At 37.8% G+C, this 18417-nt stretch overlaps 2 protein-coding genes across 2 annotated transcripts in view; both read left to right on the forward strand.

The window, feature by feature from the left end:
- LOC141823972 (vacuolar-sorting protein BRO1-like) overlaps positions 1–12180 on the forward strand; it is a 28325-nt gene extending 16145 nt beyond the window's left edge. Inside the window, exons 6-8 of the mRNA XM_074711187.1 lie at positions 6958–7006; positions 10574–10677; positions 11374–12180. Coding sequence (XP_074567288.1) covers positions 6958–7006; positions 10574–10677; positions 11374–11979 — 759 coding nt within the window. The 3' untranslated portion in view covers positions 11980–12180. The remainder of the gene's footprint in view (positions 1–6957; positions 7007–10573; positions 10678–11373) is intronic.
- Positions 12181–14514: 2334 nt separating this feature from the next.
- Positions 14515–16760, forward strand: LOC141825747 (CDP-diacylglycerol--glycerol-3-phosphate 3-phosphatidyltransferase 1, chloroplastic-like). The gene is made up of 8 exons (XM_074713135.1): positions 14515–14833; positions 15372–15438; positions 15527–15602; positions 15693–15744; positions 15941–16026; positions 16097–16171; positions 16288–16372; positions 16516–16760. The coding sequence occupies exons 2-7, from the start codon at positions 15383–15385 to the stop codon at positions 16333–16335; spliced, it is 393 nt and encodes a 130-aa protein (XP_074569236.1). The 5' UTR covers positions 14515–14833; positions 15372–15382; the 3' UTR covers positions 16336–16372; positions 16516–16760.
- Positions 16761–18417: the final 1657 nt, after the last annotated feature.

An 18417-nucleotide genomic window follows, 5' to 3' on the forward strand; every position in this document is an offset into this window, starting at 1 on the left:
GCCATCTTCACTTGATGCCTCTTGTGCCACATTGCTAGATCACCGATCACTACTTCCACCATCACCAACAAAGCTGCTTGATGCCGCTATTTACCAAACTAAGATGCCATTGTTTTCCCCGATGTTACACTATAATCTTGCCAAACATTGTTTTCCCTGATGTTGCACTATAATCTTACCACACACCTTCACCTAAGTTAGACCTGTTAGTACCGATGAAATCAAAATATCTCCATAATGGTATGATATTGTCCACTTTGGGCCTAAACCCTCATGGTTTTGTTTTTGGGCTCAACCCAAAAGGCCTCATACCAATGGAGATATCTTCCATCTTATAAACCACAATCTTTTTCATGTATTTCCAATGTGGGACTTTGATTGCATCTCAACAATCCTTCCCTCAAACAAAGGACCACTGGAAGCCCCTCTACCATTATCCTCATGGTCTGGGTCCGAACTCCCTCAGGAGCTCCCCTGCCATTATCCTCATGGTCCGGGTCCGAACTCCCTCAGGAGCCCCCCTACTATTATCCTCATGGTCCATGCCTCTCCTACCTCCTTCGTTTTTCTTGAGGGTCCCTGGTGTCTACCATTCTACGTGTCACGTGGTGCATCAAATTGATATAGATCAAAACAATTTAAGACTAAAAATAAAAGTGTAGTATGGAGTCCCAAGTCGTATTTTTCCAAGGATACTGATAAGTGTGTTCGAATTAGATTTTTAGCTCTTTTGTTTTTGGATTTTCTCTATAGCTAATCAAAACATCTAAACAAGCTTTTGAATTGAAATCTAACAAAATGATTAAAATAAAAGAAGTTACAGTTTAAACTAAGAAAACTAATTATCTGGAAAATTAAACTAACTAAATGCAGAATTAATGACAAAAATGGTAAAATATCAAATAAAACTAATCTTAACAAGAATTCTAACTTGAAATGAAATCAAATCAACTAACTCTAATGCAATTAAACTATCATACCATCTTAGATTTAACAAGCTAACTACAAAAATCTAATACGAAAACATCTACCACTGCAAAATTCAGAACATAGATTCAAAGCAGAATTTCCAAAATCAAATTGTCGAACTCAAATTGTCTTTCTATTTCAAACCAAAAACTGAGCTGTTTCTATGCTAAAGTAATCTGAACATGACTTAAACGATGAAACAACTGCTAAATCTAGGTTAAGAAATGCTAGAAAAATCGTTCACAAACTCAAATCAAAATCAACTTCCTTCTCTTCACAGATCTGCGAAGAAACCTCAGGGAACGCCCTTGTAGTTCTCAATAGCCTCTTCCGAATCTTCCAGCCATTAGATCGGAACATTCCAGCCATCGGAAACGCCCTTTGAAGCTGGAATCTTCGTCGCATGAAAAAACAGAGGACATCGTGGTATAAATCTGGATACAAATCCGATCGACCAAATTTGATGAAGATGGAAGTGGATCAGTTGTAGAGAGCCGTGGAGAACTCCAAAGAAACCCTACAATCGATGGAAATCACAGATCAAGGGAACGCCCTTTGAAGCTGCTGGTTCGGCGGAATGCAGAAGATGGAAATGGTTTGATCTGGAAAACGATCCCTCTTGCTAGCTACTGATGATCGCGGAAGATGCCATTAAGGACGGAAGATGACTGCGATCGTAGCTGTGAACGGAGCTCGCCGTCGATGCTGCGCGCGCGGAGCAAGAAATCGCGATCCAAAAAATGGCGAAGCTACTGTTCTCTTCTCCAGCCGCAGGTTTTCTCTCCAGTGAACTGGGTTCACATGAATTGATCCGGTTCAGCAATTTGGTTCAATTCCTGGTTCAATTTCTGGTTTGATTCAACTGATTTGATCAGTCAGATTTAACAGTGACTTGATGTGGCTGATTTTGAGCTCATCTGATTTTCCCTGTCCTCACCTAAAACCAAAATCAACAAATCAATCAAAATTTGAATTAACTCGAAAGAAATCATGAATATCAATTTTAACATCAAAACCCTTTATTTAACCCAAATAAACTCAAATGTTTATTTATTCAAAGTAAAATGCAGTGCCAATTAAACCAATCATCAGTCCCCACATTGCTCTACATAGATCATGGCTCTGATACGACTTGTTAGTACCGATGGAATCAAAATATCTCCACAATGATATGATATTGTCCACTTTGGGCCTAAGCCCTCATGGTTTTGTTTTTGGGCTCAATCCAAAAGTCCTCATACCAATGGAGATATCTTTCATTTTATAAACCTATGATCTTTTCTATGTATTTTAATGTGGGACTTTGATTGCATCCCAACAAGACCAACTTATTATCTTATTTTTACAATTTTTTAGTTCAACATTTTTTAATTTTGTATGCTTTTTTAAAATACTCTCATTATTGTAGTAAAGGTAGCAAAAAGAGAGAGAGAGATAAAAGAATTGGAAAAAGAGAGTTGAAAAAAAAGAGGAAGGGAAAAAAAAGATAAAACTGAAAAGGCTAGAACAATTAAAATAGGAGAAAAAATAATGGAAAAAGTAAGATAAAGGGCAGTTCGATGCACAAAGTTTCTGTCAATGCAAGGTCCCAGAGAAGGGTCGGACCATATTAGGTCTATTGTATGCAGTCTTACCCTGCAATACAAGAGGTTGTTTTCGTGACTTGAACCCGTGACTTCAAGGTCACATGACAGTAACTTTACTGTTACGTTAAGGCTCCCTTTCTAGAAAAAAGTGAGATAAAAGGAAAATTTTATTTTGTTCTTTCTACAAAATACCATCATTATCGCTATTGCCTAATGCTCTCACCTCCTTTTCACTAGTAGCACAATTACACTACTATTTTTGTGCCTTGCTTAGCTCCGCACCATTTCAAGGCATCACGAACATTGGCTCACCATATCAGTCATGACTATGGTGCACCAACATTCCTAGATTGTAAACGACGCACATTGATGCAACTAAAGCAATGGAAATCCTAACAAATTTAAGTGGGCTTTTGCATTTTAGTTGTATTATTTTAATTTTATATTTTGATAGAAAAGAAAGGTGTTAATGCAACATATATTGAAATAATTAAGGATATATGAGGATGTAATGATAAGAGTGAAGATTGCAGTGGATTAATTAAAGCATTTTCTATAAAGATAGGGTTACATTAAAGATTGACTTTAAGTACTTGTCTTTTTACACTAGTGATAAATGAATTCATTCGACACAACTAAGACACGTTACCCTGATGCATGTTGTTTGCAGATATTATTTTGGTGGATGATACACATGAAGAAATAAATGCTAAACTTGAATTTTGACAGGAAACACTGGAAGTAAAATGTTTTAAGCTTAATAGAATAAAGACATAATATATAAAATTTGTTTAGTAGTATTAGATGTAACAAAACAATTGTTGAGATATGAGATAATGAGTTATTTGTTGATAGCTTTAAGTATCTACGATCATTTTTGCAAAAATGTGGAGGAATTGATAGAGATGTTTTATATAAGATACAAGTAGGATGGTTGAAATGAAGAAAAACATCAGATGTTCTTTGTAATCGTAAGGTACCTCTAAAACTTAAAGGAAGTTTACAAAATGACAGTTAAACCTACTATGTTATATGAAACTGAATGTTTGGGTTATGAATTGAGCATACGAACAGAAGATGAGAGTCGCAAAGATGAACATATTAAGGTGGATGTGCGGACATATGAGAATGGACAGGATAAAAAATGGGAATATTAGAAAAAAGGTTGGGGTTGCACCTATTGAGGGAAAACTTCAAGAGACATATTAAGATGGTATGAACATGTCCTTAGGTGATCAATAAATGTCCCAATTAAATAATGTAAAATTATGATAAATATATGAGCATTGATCGAGGAAGAGGGATACTAAAGAAGGCTTGGTTAACTATGATAAAATATGATAAAATTCATTTAAATATAGATGATAATATACTAAGGGATAAAGTCCAATGACATAGGAGGATCCATATAACCGATCTCACTTAGTTGGAGTTTGGTTGTTGTTGTATTTTAATTTTATATTTGGTCTTTAAACAAGTGTTAAAAAGGTAAACAAAGAGAGAGTTCTTTGTTGTAATAAAAAAAGAGGGTAGCTCCGTGCACTAAGCTCCTGCTAATGCGGGGTCCCGGGAAAAGGTCATACATAGTCTTACCCTACTTTACAAGAGACTATTTTTGAAACTCGAACTTGTGACCTCCAGGACTCTCCTTCAGAGTTCTTTATCGTAGCAAAAGAAAAAAAATAAAGAAGAAAAAATATTGAAATTTTTTAAAAGAAAGCGATGGATGAAAAAAGGAAGAGATTAAAAAGAGAGATTTGTTGAATGAAAAAAAGCAAAAAAATATATTAGTGTTTTATTTGCTAGTTGTTCACCTCCAATCTTTGTTGCTTGCAGTATCTTCATTGGTGACTTCAACACCTTTGAAGCAATGCCTTTTTAAGGAAATGATTATCTATTCTACATCTACATTCAACAAAAAGAGATTAACTATCTTTATCTATTGGTTTAATTCAAATATGAACAACTTTCATATCAACGAAGCTTGTATCATCTTGGTATAAACACATTTCTTTAACATAAATATATTTCTTGCTCTTGAAAATTAACTTTTGTTTATTTAGTTGATAATATTAAATTTCTCATATTTAATTATCTTTTTCATATTTCAACATATTATCATATTATTTCTTATTTACTTTAATCGTCATCCACCCTGAAATAAAAAATGCCACCATTAACATCCTCTTTGGAAACCACACCATTATTGCATTTATGCCACATGATTTCAATGAAAGCATGAATATCATTCTCATCATACAATAAATATAGATGTTTCCTTACTCATTGGAAACAATGATTAAAAAGAAATCTCAAAGTCAGAGTGCAAATAGAGAAATAAAATGTATCTATTTGTTTCTCATTGGAAGAGATTTCTAAAGAACAAAAATAATGAACCAAAAAGAAAGGCCAACAACTTGCTTGGAGTCGAATTCTCCTTAGTGGGGGAGAATAATGCAGACATGGAAACAAATAATGCAAAAACGAAAATAGTTTTAAAGAAAATATATTAGAGATTAATTTGAGATTGGCTCATATATCCTGAGAGAAATTGAAAAATATTTAAGATTGGAGCATTTGCAATAAACTAAGTATTTAATTATTGTTGTTTGGTAATTTGAACCTAATTAACATTTTCTATATTGGTAATAAATAGGGAATAATATAATCTCTATTAAGATTATCGTATTTTATTTATTTAAAATATTTATTTCTATCTATGTTGCCTAGCGAGTCGAATCTATAAAAGAAATCCAAATTTCTATAATCAATTATCTTTGAATTAATAAAGTCCAATTTGATTTCTTTGTGTGAGAGGTAATTAATTATCTTCTTCATTTCATCAACTTTATTTCAGGTCCTTGGGTGGTTTGTAAGTTTGATTTTGGTGTAGCATCAAGTTGATGGCGGGGGTGGGGGAGGAACCATCAAATAAGACACTTGTTCATGGGACACCAATAAATGAAGATGCAAATGTGCTGTAGGGAGAGGGTTGTGACTTTCGCAGGAGTAGATGGGAAAGAGGCATAACGGGATCACAATTCACAACCAAGGGGGGAGATTGAGAGAGTTAGGTACCAATCAACAACTAACGTGTGGGGAAACAAGGGGAAATGAAAGATCTTAACTAAGTATACATAGTGAAGTTGGAGTAGAGGATGGCTACATTTGGGATGTCATGACGAAAGAAAGAACAAGAACTAGGAAGTTGTTCATGACACAAATAAGGAAGATGTGAATGCACCTTGGAGAGGGGCCAACATCAACAAGAGAAGAAGATTAGAAGAAGGCAAGATGGAACTCACTAGAAGATGGGCGATCACAATTTAGTTGGCTGATAGATCACGATGATCTGGGAGCAGAGAGAAATCACAATAGTAGAAAGTTGCATACTTGCAATATAACAAGAGAAAAGGGAAAGGTTGTGATGAAGTAAGGTTACAAACGTGACTGCTTAGAAGAGGTGGGGGATGGGTATATTGCAATTGTGTCTTTTGTGTATGTGTGTGTGTTTTGGAGTGGGGTTTGTGCTTGAAATGGTTTAGGACCCAATCATGATCACTGATGGTGGGGTGAGTATAAGTTGCAACAAGAGGTTGGGACAAATAGATGAAGAGGAAAGTCAGCAGTTCAGAAATGAAAAAGGAGTGGATAGAGCACAGAGATGAAAGATAAATATACATCATCAAAATGTACGAATCATACACGCGCCCAAAAGGTAACTGTTCATTTCTGATGAAGTATCAGATCTGAATAAATATTTAAAGGGAATGATACATGTGTGTGCACGCTCATGAATGCCACATACCCTCATGGATACCATCCTCACAACTAATGAGTCACTATCAACCAAATGTCTTAGTTTATTGTATGTCTTGGTGATATTACAAATCCATGGATATAACAACCAATCTAGAAACATCTCCTAAGAATAAAATCCTGAGTTTTGCCATTGTTAGTCAATAAGTAGGAAAATGGAATTAAAAGGCATTGTTTTTTTGTTAGCAACTAAAATATATATAAAAAAGCAGCTCAGTGCATGAAGCTCCCGCCAATGCGGGTCCCAGGGAAGAGTCTATTGTACACAACTTTACCCTGCATTGCAAGAGGCTATTTTTGCTACTCGAACCCGTGACCACTAGGTCACACGACAACGACTAAAAATATAGAATTATGTAAATCCTAGGTTTTACCTTCATCTCTTTCCAAATCAAGCACTGCATACCCTTTTTTGGCATATCCTGTGGGGTTTTCTCTTATATTCATCATCCCTTGAATGTTAATAGCCCCATTCTTTGTGGATTTATTAGAAGGATCAATTTGCTATATTGCTTATGTATTTTCTTCAAATTTTAATTATGTTTTACATCTTTAAAATTATCTATATGCTTTTGTTCTGCAGTCAGAAAATGATCAATTTGCTGCCATGTTCAATCTGGAAGATTATAAAGGTGATGCTCTACCTCCTTTTAGCCGATACATACATGGGGAGTTTTTCAATACTTTGTTTAATTACTCTATTTGTAGTTGTGAAGCTTTTCTTTCGCCTCTTTCCCACATTCTTCAGGTACATGACCGAGTGAATCTATGGAATTCTGTACTTCAGTATTTTGCTCTGATACTGAAACTTGACTCTGACATATATAGGCTGTGATTTAACAGAGCCTAGATTTGGATTACTGAGTTCCATAAAAAATTAATCTTGCTCAGTTTGACTACAAGAGTTAAGCTCAAACTTGATTGCTCACCCTGGCTTGAGATCAAATCAAGCTTGCGCTCAACTGATAGTTTAGTTTATCCTCAACTCAAGCATGGAAATTTAATGCAATTTTTTTAAAGTAAAAAAATGGTATATGTTACTAAGAAAAAGTGAGAGGAGATCTACATAGTGTTATTTATTCATATGAATGTATTAATTGTGTTTATGTGGTGAAGTAAATGTAATAATATAATCACCAAGGATAGTGCTACTAAAATTGTAACAAATTATCTATAACTATTAGGAGGGAGATTGGAGGGAGAGGAGATGAAGAATAGAGAGAGAGCGAGAGAGAATATTACTAAAATTGTAACAAATGATTTTATAACTTTGAGGAGTGAGATTGGAGGAAAAGGAGAGGGAGGAGAGGAAAGAGAGAGAAAAGGGGAGGAGAGAGGAGGTATCAAAAGTTGTTTTCTTGGATGGTGAGAAGAGAAAAGCTTTTCAATGAGTTTGAGGCTCCCTTCTTTTGTGAACAAGACCTTCTTGAAGTGAAACATTGAGCTTCCTCTTGATTTTCTCCTACTGACAAGGCTTCCTCTTGAATTTTTCTTCAAGCCGGAAGGCTTTCTTGTGATCTTCTTTCATGGACAAAGCTTCTTCTCAAAGGTTTCAACCAAGGCTTCAAGTATGAGATGAGGTATCTGTTCTTGGCTAGAACTAAATGTGCCTAAGCCATTCTGAGCATGCTAGTCTCAATGTCGATCTCTGTGCCAAGCCCTAACAACAGCAGCGATAGCAAAAAGAGAAGAGTTGGGTCGAGCTTTGATGGTGGAAGAAAAAGAGGAAACACTCAAGTACCACTTTGTCACTAGAGAAAGGTAGTGGGAGAAGACCTGCATCTGTTGATGGAGAATAAGCTATCGTCTTTGAGCCTCTAGCTTATACCATTTTTTATGGGAAACGATAGGTAGCTTCATCACTATCATTGGAGGAAGAAGATCTCTTCTTCATCATCTTGTGGACAAGGAAAACTACTCAAAGATGTTTCAATGTCTCAGGCAGTTACACGTGTTTGTTGATAGGCAGAACAAGATTTTTTTGCCCATGCGGACCAATATAGAATACTATTTATTTCATTTTTTTACTAGTATTTGCTCCAGCTAAATTTGCTCCAGCTAAGGTTTCTTCTTTTCTGTTCCCCGATTCTTTCCTCCTCGGTGCCATTGCCATGATGTGCAAATCTGCATGTTCTGCAACAATATTGTTTTAGCAGGGTTCAATACCCCAGTTCTGAATGATACTCTTAATCTTGCATAAATAACCCAGCTCCTGACCCATGTAATATGATGCAATTTCGATACTAAGAAAATAAGTGAGGAGGGGTATTTAAGTTGGATGGATGCATGAAGATTGGGGAAAAGTCTAGCGTATTTTAAAGAGCTAATTATTTCTACATGTTGGACTCATAATAAACTCTAAATATAAATACTGTTTGACTAAACCCATTGCATCAATTGCCTTATTATCTAATACCTCTAGCACGGCCCCTTGACCTGGACACGGGTAGTATCTATGTCCATCTTATTATATAAACTAGAAATGCTGTCATAAATATAAAAAGATTACACTATATGCTTATGAAGATGAAAAATTATAATTAAGAAAGACTCTTGAAATTGTTTATGGAGAAAAACACACAGCTAAGATCCCCTTTCAATCTAAATCCACACACAAACAATGATGATTTTAAATCAAATCAACACATTGATAAAAAAAAAGCATGAAGATAAAAAATGAAGTAAAACGAGATGAGGAAATGTCATAGAAACTAATCTCTTGAGGGGGCTTCTCCCTGAAGTAGCACATATAATAGGATGTAATAGATTGAGAAAATATTAACACTTGTGGGTGTTAGAAAAAAAAACATGGATAGCATCACTCAACCCTTTGATAGAAGCAGCAGATTGAGAAGATGACTTTTCTCTACTCAGTTATTCACTGGAAATATCCATCACAAATCGCCCTTTTCCTTGAAGTAGCAAAATGAGAACAAGTAGTTTTTTGTATTCGAGTCATCATTACACACGAATAGGATGTGCTAAAAGTGTTTGAGGTTGAGGCAAAATAGGCTAGAGTACAAAAGCATTAAGATGAATACCTAGGAATTATACCATGCAACATGACCGATATAAGAAGGAACAAGAAGATATGTCAGCAGAAGGGTTAATCTGCATGAAGAGAGAATGCAACAGTGAAATGTTCAGGTGCAAGCAGTCTCCTTCAACACAGGTGACAGATTCAGGATGCATTGGGCTTGGAAGAAAGATATTGCAGAGAAAATGGTGGCCAGATTTTAAAGAGATAAAGAGAACCACTAGAGAACATAAGAGAATCCAAGGGAACAGTAAGAGATTGAGGCTAGAGGAGTTCTCAGATTGTTGTCTGGAAATAGAGAAGGGTGTTCAGTGTGACTTTGTCATTTGGTGGATCACAAAAGGCAAGGATGAGCACAAGTAGATGTGTGTGGGCACGCAACTATGACATGTAACTCGCTGGCATGTAGCTCTGAATTGTGTACTGGTGCATGATTAATCAAAACTCAAAACACATGGTCATATAGCTCACTGTTGTACGTGGACATGCTGCTCGTAGACACTTGCCTGTTTGCGGCTTCTAATCATGGACACATGTTCATTGCTGGCAAACGGTTCCTGATCTTACTATTTGCATCCAATTAGCAAGTTTGTGGAGGTTGATTTTGGCACAATTTTTCATAGCTGGAAGATGAGCCTTATCATGAGAAGATGATAGAACCAGGGCTGCCTTACTATGAGAAGATGATGCATTGAGGATGAGGAAGAAAAGGAGACTGCCTGTGAGGGGAGGCCATTTGCAGCAACAATCTCCACCAGGAGAATATCTCTTTGAAAAACTCTACCTCTAAAAGGGGTGCTTTATAAGACATGTAATTGTTTGGCTTATTGAAAATTTTACATTTGTGACCAACCATATTTTATGGCTCATAATAAAAGACAATTAGGAAACAACACAAAAATTTGATATAGGTGGAGATTAGAATACCCAAATGGATTTTCGAGGTTATTTGAAAAGGCAAACATGTTTAAAGGGGTTAAGGCATTCAACCTTATATGAGGTAGCCCATTATCCAATCAAGCATTCATGAGAAATTTTGAATAGTAACATAGCTATGTAAATGAGTCATCTGGTTCAGATCAGTGACAGATTGCTTGCATAGTTCTTAGAAGTTTTTGTTCTTTTAACTTGATGCACTTGGTTACAAAAATCTTTTTGACAGTTGCTCGGAATAAGAGTTATAAACAGATAGCGGCTGCTGTGGCAAAATATCGTGAAATTAAGGAGAACATCAATGAAGGGCTGAAGTTTTATGCTACTCTACAGGTATACATTAATTTGTAACTGTTTTTACTACATATTTCAAATGTTGTTAGCACCTGTTTCTCATTTTTGACCTCAACTAGGCATGATAATCCTAGCCTCCTGTAGAATCTGTATGATTAATGCCCCATCACCAACCTGAATTTCTGCGCACATAATATGCCCATCATCACTCTTCAAATATTTTAATCACCTCTAGTGTCATAAAAATGAATATTTGCATTACCATTGAACATATGTTAGAACCTAAAAGTTGGGCTATATTCTGTGTCAGTTTTAAAATATAAAATAGAAATATACAAAATCCCAGTTTCACATTCTATTTAGAGATGAGACTACGGAGACTTTGATGCTAACTTCATCACTTTCGTCACTGATCATAAAATCCTATATAGTCTAAACCCTTGAACTAATTTGATTTTATATCACTCACTTTATGCTGTATTTTGCCCATCTAAGGTTACCTGTATGGATTTTTTTTTTTTTGGTCGGAACCTGTTTGAATCTTTCTTCAAGGCTGAATGCAGTGGAGCTATGAATGATCATGACTTCACAAGCTAATTGATTTGTTCAACTCTCATTTTCATTTTATTTGATGCTGCTGAGTGGCCTAGTTAGATGTGACATTTTAAAAATTGTTTGTGATTGTGCTTTTACAGAATCTTGCTGAACTTAATTTCTCATATTGATTGTGAACAGGATGCACTTATGAACGTAAAGCAGCAATGCAATGATTTCTACATGACAAGAAATGTTCAGTGCAGAGAGACGATTGAGCAAGTACAGAGGCAGATAGCAGGACTCAATTTTGCATCAGAAGGGGAAACAAACTACCATTTCGCCTCCTGGCAATCCAACAGTCCGAGTTCTCAACCACCTGAACCACAGAGAACTCCACTTCCTTCTCATCCTGCACCTCATCCTCAAACACCTAGGGAGCGACCAGTGCATGGATATTCTCATCCTTACCCTTTTGCAGCACAACCCAATCATCAGACCACATTGCCTTCACTAGCTCCGCCACTGTACAACCACATAGCTGAGCAACCAAGACCTGGATATTCTCATCCTTACCCTGCCTATGCAGCACCTCAGCCACCTCCTTACTATGCCTCAGGCAGCAAGTATCAACATCCTCAACAGGCCCCGAGCCACGGGTATAGGCAACCAGCTTATCCAGGTTGGCATGGACCATACTATAATGCATATCAACAGCAACCAGGCGGTCCAGGCCCTTATCCTGCCCCACCATATTCTGTGCCAGCTCCTTATCTCCCTCAGCAAGGGAGCCACCAGAGACCATGAAGGAATGTATCCTCTAGACCTTCGCTTGGCTTTTCTATTTGCAAGAGTTTATATGTTTGATTGCGCTATAATTTTATTGCATGGCATGTTCATGCGATTCTTTTTTCCTCCTAGAATAATTATCCAGCATGTAGAAATAAATATGCTAGTGTATTAATATATCCTGTATATTTTAGATTATGAAGTTCAACTTTTTTTTTATTCTTGAAACTCACCACACATGTAAAATATATTTTTTGTCACTTTTCCGACAGATAAGTTGCACGTTAACTGCATCGATCTTTATAAAACAGTTTAGTTGGAATTTAGCGTGGCATGTAAGTCTACTGGAACTTAAGTAGTGATGAAAAACTGCACATATCTTCTGATTCAAATTTGGCTGTTTGTTTGATTCGTCATCCAGAGAACTCGAATACTGTTATGCTCAACAAGGCTTCTTCAGGGCAAATTTTTGTTTGTTTGATTGAGTTGAAGTAATCTGAAACTTGTGACTTGAATAATACTTATTGCTTAGGGAGAATTTGGAGTCATGGAAGCATGGTTTTTGGATGATTTGAAATCAAGGAAGCATGGCTCTTTATGGTTAAGATTAGAGTACATGTCCAGAAATTCTACTTCTCGTTTTTTTTCTATGCATTTATCACCCAAAAAATGCACTCTCTCTCTATATGTAAAGCATTTTGTATCTAAACGTATTTGATAAATAAAAAAGTTTAAATTCATGCTAAATAGATACTATTGCACTTCTAGCGGTCCTATTGATCCATGTTTACACTTTTATTCAGAGTATTTGACGACCCTAAAGAGCATGGATTCATGTTAAATGGAATCACTGCACTCGTTTCTTGAATTTGTTCATTGTTAATTTTCTTTTCCATATTTTGGGTTTTTAAGGTCTTTTAAGGTCATCAATAAAAAGACCCTAAAGGCCTTGGACTTGTGTCAACTAAGCATCGTTGTACTCCTAGTGTTGTTCTTTCAAGGTGTGGAATTTTTAGGTTCATCAGGCACTTTTGGCCAAAAGAATTAGATGATTCTAAAGGCTTTGGATTCGTGTCAAATACTTATAATTGTGCTCCTAATGTTCCTTTCCATGGTTTTTTTAATATATATTTTGAGCCTTTTATGACCATCAGACACTTTGACTGGAAGTGTTTGATAGAGTGCGTTTGGTTAAGGGTAATATGTGATTACCTTGGTTATCCATCTAAGGTAATCAATCAAACCCTTGTTTGATTTAGGTAATAGCTGATTCCGGGGTAATATGTGATACCTGACACATCAGCATACGTCAGCAAATTTGGTTATCTAATCCGGAATTAGAAAACCAAGAAAAACTGAGGTTTTTCTGGATTCCGGGGTTAAGTAATTTTTGTTTACAAAAATACCCTTCCCTAAATCCTCTCCTGATCGCGAGCAGCCGTCCCCGATCGCGCCGTCCCCGAGCCTCTGTGCGAAAACCTCCTCTCCTTCGCGAGCGAACCTCTCCCGTCGCGAGCCTCTTCTCCCGTCCCTGATCTTCTCCCGTCGCGAGCCTCTCCCGTCGCGAGCCTCCTCTCCCGCGAGCGAAAGCCCTAACCCTAGCCCGCGAGCGAAAGCCTCCTCTCCCGCGAGCGAGCCTTTTCTCCGGCGAGCGACAGCCCTAACCCTAGCCCGCGAGCGAGCCTCTTCTCCCGTGAGTGTGCCTCCTCTCCAGCGATCCTCTTCTCCGCGAGCCACTACAACAAACTTGACTTTCCGCAGCACGTCATTAACAGCACACATCTATAGTGCGCTGTTAATAATAGTTTTTACAGCGCACATAATCAAGTGCGCTGCAGATAAGTTATTATATTTTAAAATTAACAGCGCGCATATAAACGTGGGCTGCGAAAAGTATTTTTTATAGCGTACAAAAATTATACGCTGTTAAAGAAAAATTAAAAAAATAATATTAACAGCGCAGATACATAATGCGCTATTAAAAATAACTGATTAATTTCTTTTAATTTCCTTTTCCCATCCGCCTTTACCCGTACCCATCCGGCTTTACCCGTACGCAACTTTACGTCGTTTAGGTTTCTTCCCGACCGCGCCCGTGCTCTTCGCGATCGTCGTTCTCCCGCTCGCCTCTTCACCTCGCTCGCCCGTGCTCGGCCGGCCGCGCTCGCTTCCCGGTCGCGCTCGCTCTCCCGACGGCCCGTGCTCGCTCTCCCGGCCGTGCTCTGTCCGTCGCCCGCGCTCTGGCCCGCCCATGCTCTGTTCGCCGCCCGTGCTCTGTCCGGCCGCCCGTGCTCTGTCCGCCGCTCGCGCTCTGGCCCGCCTGTGCTCTGTCCGCCCGCCCGCGCTTAACTCGACTGGAAAGCTCCGTACTTGAAGCAGATCCTTCGGAAAGATTGCATCTTTACCCCGTAGATACAAAGGAGTTGCTGACTGCAAGAGCTTCCATGGAGGCGAAGAGAGGAAAAGGGACTGGAGAAGGGGGCCCATCGAAGGGGAGGGTACAAGATCGGAGAAGGCGAACGGCTGAGCCGAAGAACGAAGGCGAAAGGATTGGAGGCGACGGTGGAGTGAGATAGAGGGAGAGGGGAGAAGGAAACGAGGGGAGAAAGGGAAGATGGAGTGCGACATGAGGGTTGAGATCGAGAGCCATGGTTCCGGAGAAGGGATCGAATTAGGGTTCTGAAGATTGCCATGGGAGAGCATCGAAGGAGACGCTCGGTCGCTGATGGTTTGCCGTTGACTCTCTGACCCAACCACATGTACATCGAGAGGAATCCAAAGAGGTCCGCTTGGAAAGGATTGATGAGAAGCTCCTAAATTTGCCTAATTTGGTCTCGATCAGCAGGATGGTGTCGGATCCTATAATTGGGTGGTAAGTTGGTTCTTATGTAAGTTATTTCAGGAAAATAATCTCTCGCAGTTAGTGCGATACAGAAGAAAAGTACTTCGATTCATTCTCTGTGCTTGGATTTGTTTGTACCCAACTTTCACAACTGAGAAATCAACTTTCACATGGTTCCTGAAACATGAAACTGAGAAATCAATCATGTGTGATAAAAAGAATGCTATGTTATGGAAAAACTTACTGATATATGCGTGCAATTGGATCCATTCCATTACATGAAGAAAAAAGTGTTTCTTTACTTGACTCTTATGAAATGATCTTATGTTTCATATCTAAACTTGAATGGTATCATTGCTTACTACACTGGCATTATTACAATAGTGTGTATCCCCATTGTGGGAAAAAAATACATGTGTCACCTTTTATCGTTCATCTTGATGTGTCTAATGTATAGAATAAACTCACTTAAACCACTCTGAATGTTTGTTATATTGTTAACATGAATTGCTGAAATAATTGCTTATGATAATACTTCCTGAATATCTCAACAAAGTATTTGATGTAGGATGATTATAAATGAGTGGTATCTTCCTGCTTTCGGTGCATTGGTTGTCTCTGGAGCAACTGATTGGGTGGGCAATTGAACATTATGTTGATAATTATAATTTTTTTTTCAATTCTGATTCATTTGGTCTTAGTTGTTCTTACTTTGTATTATAGTTTGGATGGTTTCCTTGCAAGAAAGATGGGTATTCATTCAGTCTTTGGTTCCTACCTTGATCCACTAGCTGACAAGGTTTAATTTTTTGGATGAAACTTATGGTTGATAACCAATTGTGCTGTGTGTATTCGTAATATGACATTGTACTCCGGTTTGTCAGTGCAGGTTCTAATTGCCTGTGTTGGATTGGCTATGTTAAAAAAGGATCTACTAAATTGTGAGTCATTCAAATACCTTCCCAGAGGATTATCTCACACCTAAACTGAGTACAATGCTACATACCTGTTTTCCTACCTTTTCTAATTAAGTAATTAATAAATAGTGCTTTATTTTAGATTGCTAGTGTTGTTTGCAAAATTGTTTTTCAGACAAAAAACATGGCAACTACCTGAATTTATCTGTTGCAATTGCAGCTATGTTTGTGGCCTTGATCATTGCAAGAGATGTAGGTCTTATTGGTGGTGCATTTTATAAAAGAGCTGCAAGTTTGGGATGGGAGGTAAGGTCAAATTTAAAAATCTTGAACGAGTCTGATGAACTTATTGAATCCTCCTATGATTCTTTTGCAGTGGAAGAGTTGGTCTCAGTTTGTAAATCTTGATGAAATGCATAGACACAAGGTGGAGCTTCTCTTCATAAGCAAGGTATAGTTTTGTGTTCTTGGTGCTTATGTCTTTGAACACTATGCTTTCTTTTCTGATACTGTTGCATCCTTCTTCTACATTGAAATATGTCATCATTTAATGAGTGGCTTGTGCAGGTGAACACAGTCTTCCAGTTGCTGCTGCTCTTCTTCAACCTGAGTTAGGGAATAAAGAAACTCAGGTTTACATAACCTACTTGAGGTAAATTGCACACAAGATCCTCTGTGTTTCTTTCAAGTTTTTTGAGCTGGAAAAAATTATTTAGCAACTCTGCAATAAAACACTTATAGCTTCATGTTGCGTGCAAGAGTATTAATAACAAGTATTGCTGGATATTTTTGCAGTTGGTTGGTGGCTTCAACAACGTCTGTCTCTTCGATCGCTTACATAGTTCCTCTTGGTGGATCTTATTGGAAAGTTTGGATTGATAGAGTTCTTGTGAAGAAAGTGGAGCTAATTCGACCAAACGAAGAAATGCTTTTTCTTGAGGATGCAATAGGAAGCACAGTAGCTTGGGCATCGATGTTTATAGTTTTGTTTGACTGATTTGGACAAATCGATATACTGTTTGTAGTAAAGATGAACATGAACTTGTATTATTTTGTCTAACTAGATGTAGATGATTATCTTTGATATATTTGAACTATGATTTTTTAATTGTGAATGTGATGTTTTAATATTTGTATGTTGAATTTTAAATGTTAGAGCTTTAAGCAGGTTATAATTATTTGTATTTGTATTATATATTTGTGTATATAGGTCTATTTGTGTATATATTTATGTATTTATTAAAAAATATAATTATTCGCAGCGCGCGGGGTGCGTGCTGCGGATGCACCTTTCCGCAGCGCGCGGGGCGCGTGCTGCGAAACATTGCACCTTTCCGCAGCGCGCGACCCGCGTGCTGCGGATGCAACTTTTCGCAGCACACGCTCGCGTGCTGCGGATGCAACTTTCCGCAGCGCGCACCCCGCGCGCTGCGGATGAGTTACAACTTTCCGCAGCGCGCACCCCGCGCGCTGCGGATGTAGTTACAACTTTCAACAGCTTGGAGTTATGCAGCATGCAATGTGCGCTGCGGATAGCTTAATTGCGCGCTGCGGAAAGTCAAATTTGTTGTAGTGTTACCCTAAGTTTGGCAATGAACTTGATTTTCATTGTCAATTTGACGATGAAAATTATTTTCGTCGCCAAGCAGGGGCGGATGTATTAAGGGGCCCGGGGGGGCCATGGCCCCCCAGCCCAAGTTGAACCTTTAATGTGTTTAGATTAAACCCTTAGGGTTATTGGTTAATAGGTTTTAGGGTTAATGGGTTGTTGATCTATTGGATCCTAAACCAACCCGATAAGCCGATAAGGAAACCTAGAAATCGCGAGTCTACCTTCGTTGGGTCCCGATCGCGCCTTCGTCTTCTTCGTGTCTTCGTCGGGCGCGGCGGCAACAACTTCAGCTTGGATTGCCGGCGATCTGCAAGGTGGCTGAGGACGCCGGTGAGTGAAGGGTGGATTGGGCAGTGCCGGTAACAGGGTCAATCGGCGGCGGCACTGGCGTGAAGGGCAGACCGGAAGAGTCGAATAGAAGAAGTAAATCGGGTGAGTTTCAGCCGAATATGTAAGTTTGTACTTAGGTCCTTAATATGTATCTTTGAGCAATTCTTTTGTTCAAATGAGTATATCGTTTTCATTATATGGCCCCCCCCCCCCCCCAAATATGAAATCCTGGATCCGCCCCTATCGCCAAGTTAAATGGGTGACAAATTAATATTTTATCACATATTTGTAATAAATTATTATTTCATCGCCAAATTCATGATAAATTAATTTTTCATTATCAAATTAACCACAAAAAATTAATTCCTCGTGAATTTGCAATGACTTTTGTAAAAAAAATAATTTTCACAATGATTTTAATGATGAAATTTATATATTGTTAATTCTACAATTAAATTATTTTTATCATAAAAATATCATCAATTAATGATGAAATAGTATTTTATCATAATTTTTATTATTAATTTGCGATGAAAATTATCAGCAGAGAGCAACTCTGACATCAATTGACAAATATCATCATAACATCATTCAGACAAATAATATTATGTCTTTATATTCAGTAGTCTAGCAGTAGCTAATAGTTGGAAATCACAGAAGGAATATTTTTTCATGCTTATTTTTCACTAGCATTTAACATGTCATATAATTTTTGAACTTCATGTGTTGGTATTTCATCAATATTTTTATGATCA

The sequence above is a fragment of the Curcuma longa genome, chromosome 3 (genome assembly GCF_044706935.1).
Source record: "Curcuma longa cultivar G26 ecotype Majalengka, Jawa Barat chromosome 3, ITB_CL_G26_1.1, whole genome shotgun sequence".
In the NCBI taxonomy this organism is placed as follows: Eukaryota; Viridiplantae; Streptophyta; class Magnoliopsida; order Zingiberales; family Zingiberaceae; genus Curcuma; species Curcuma longa.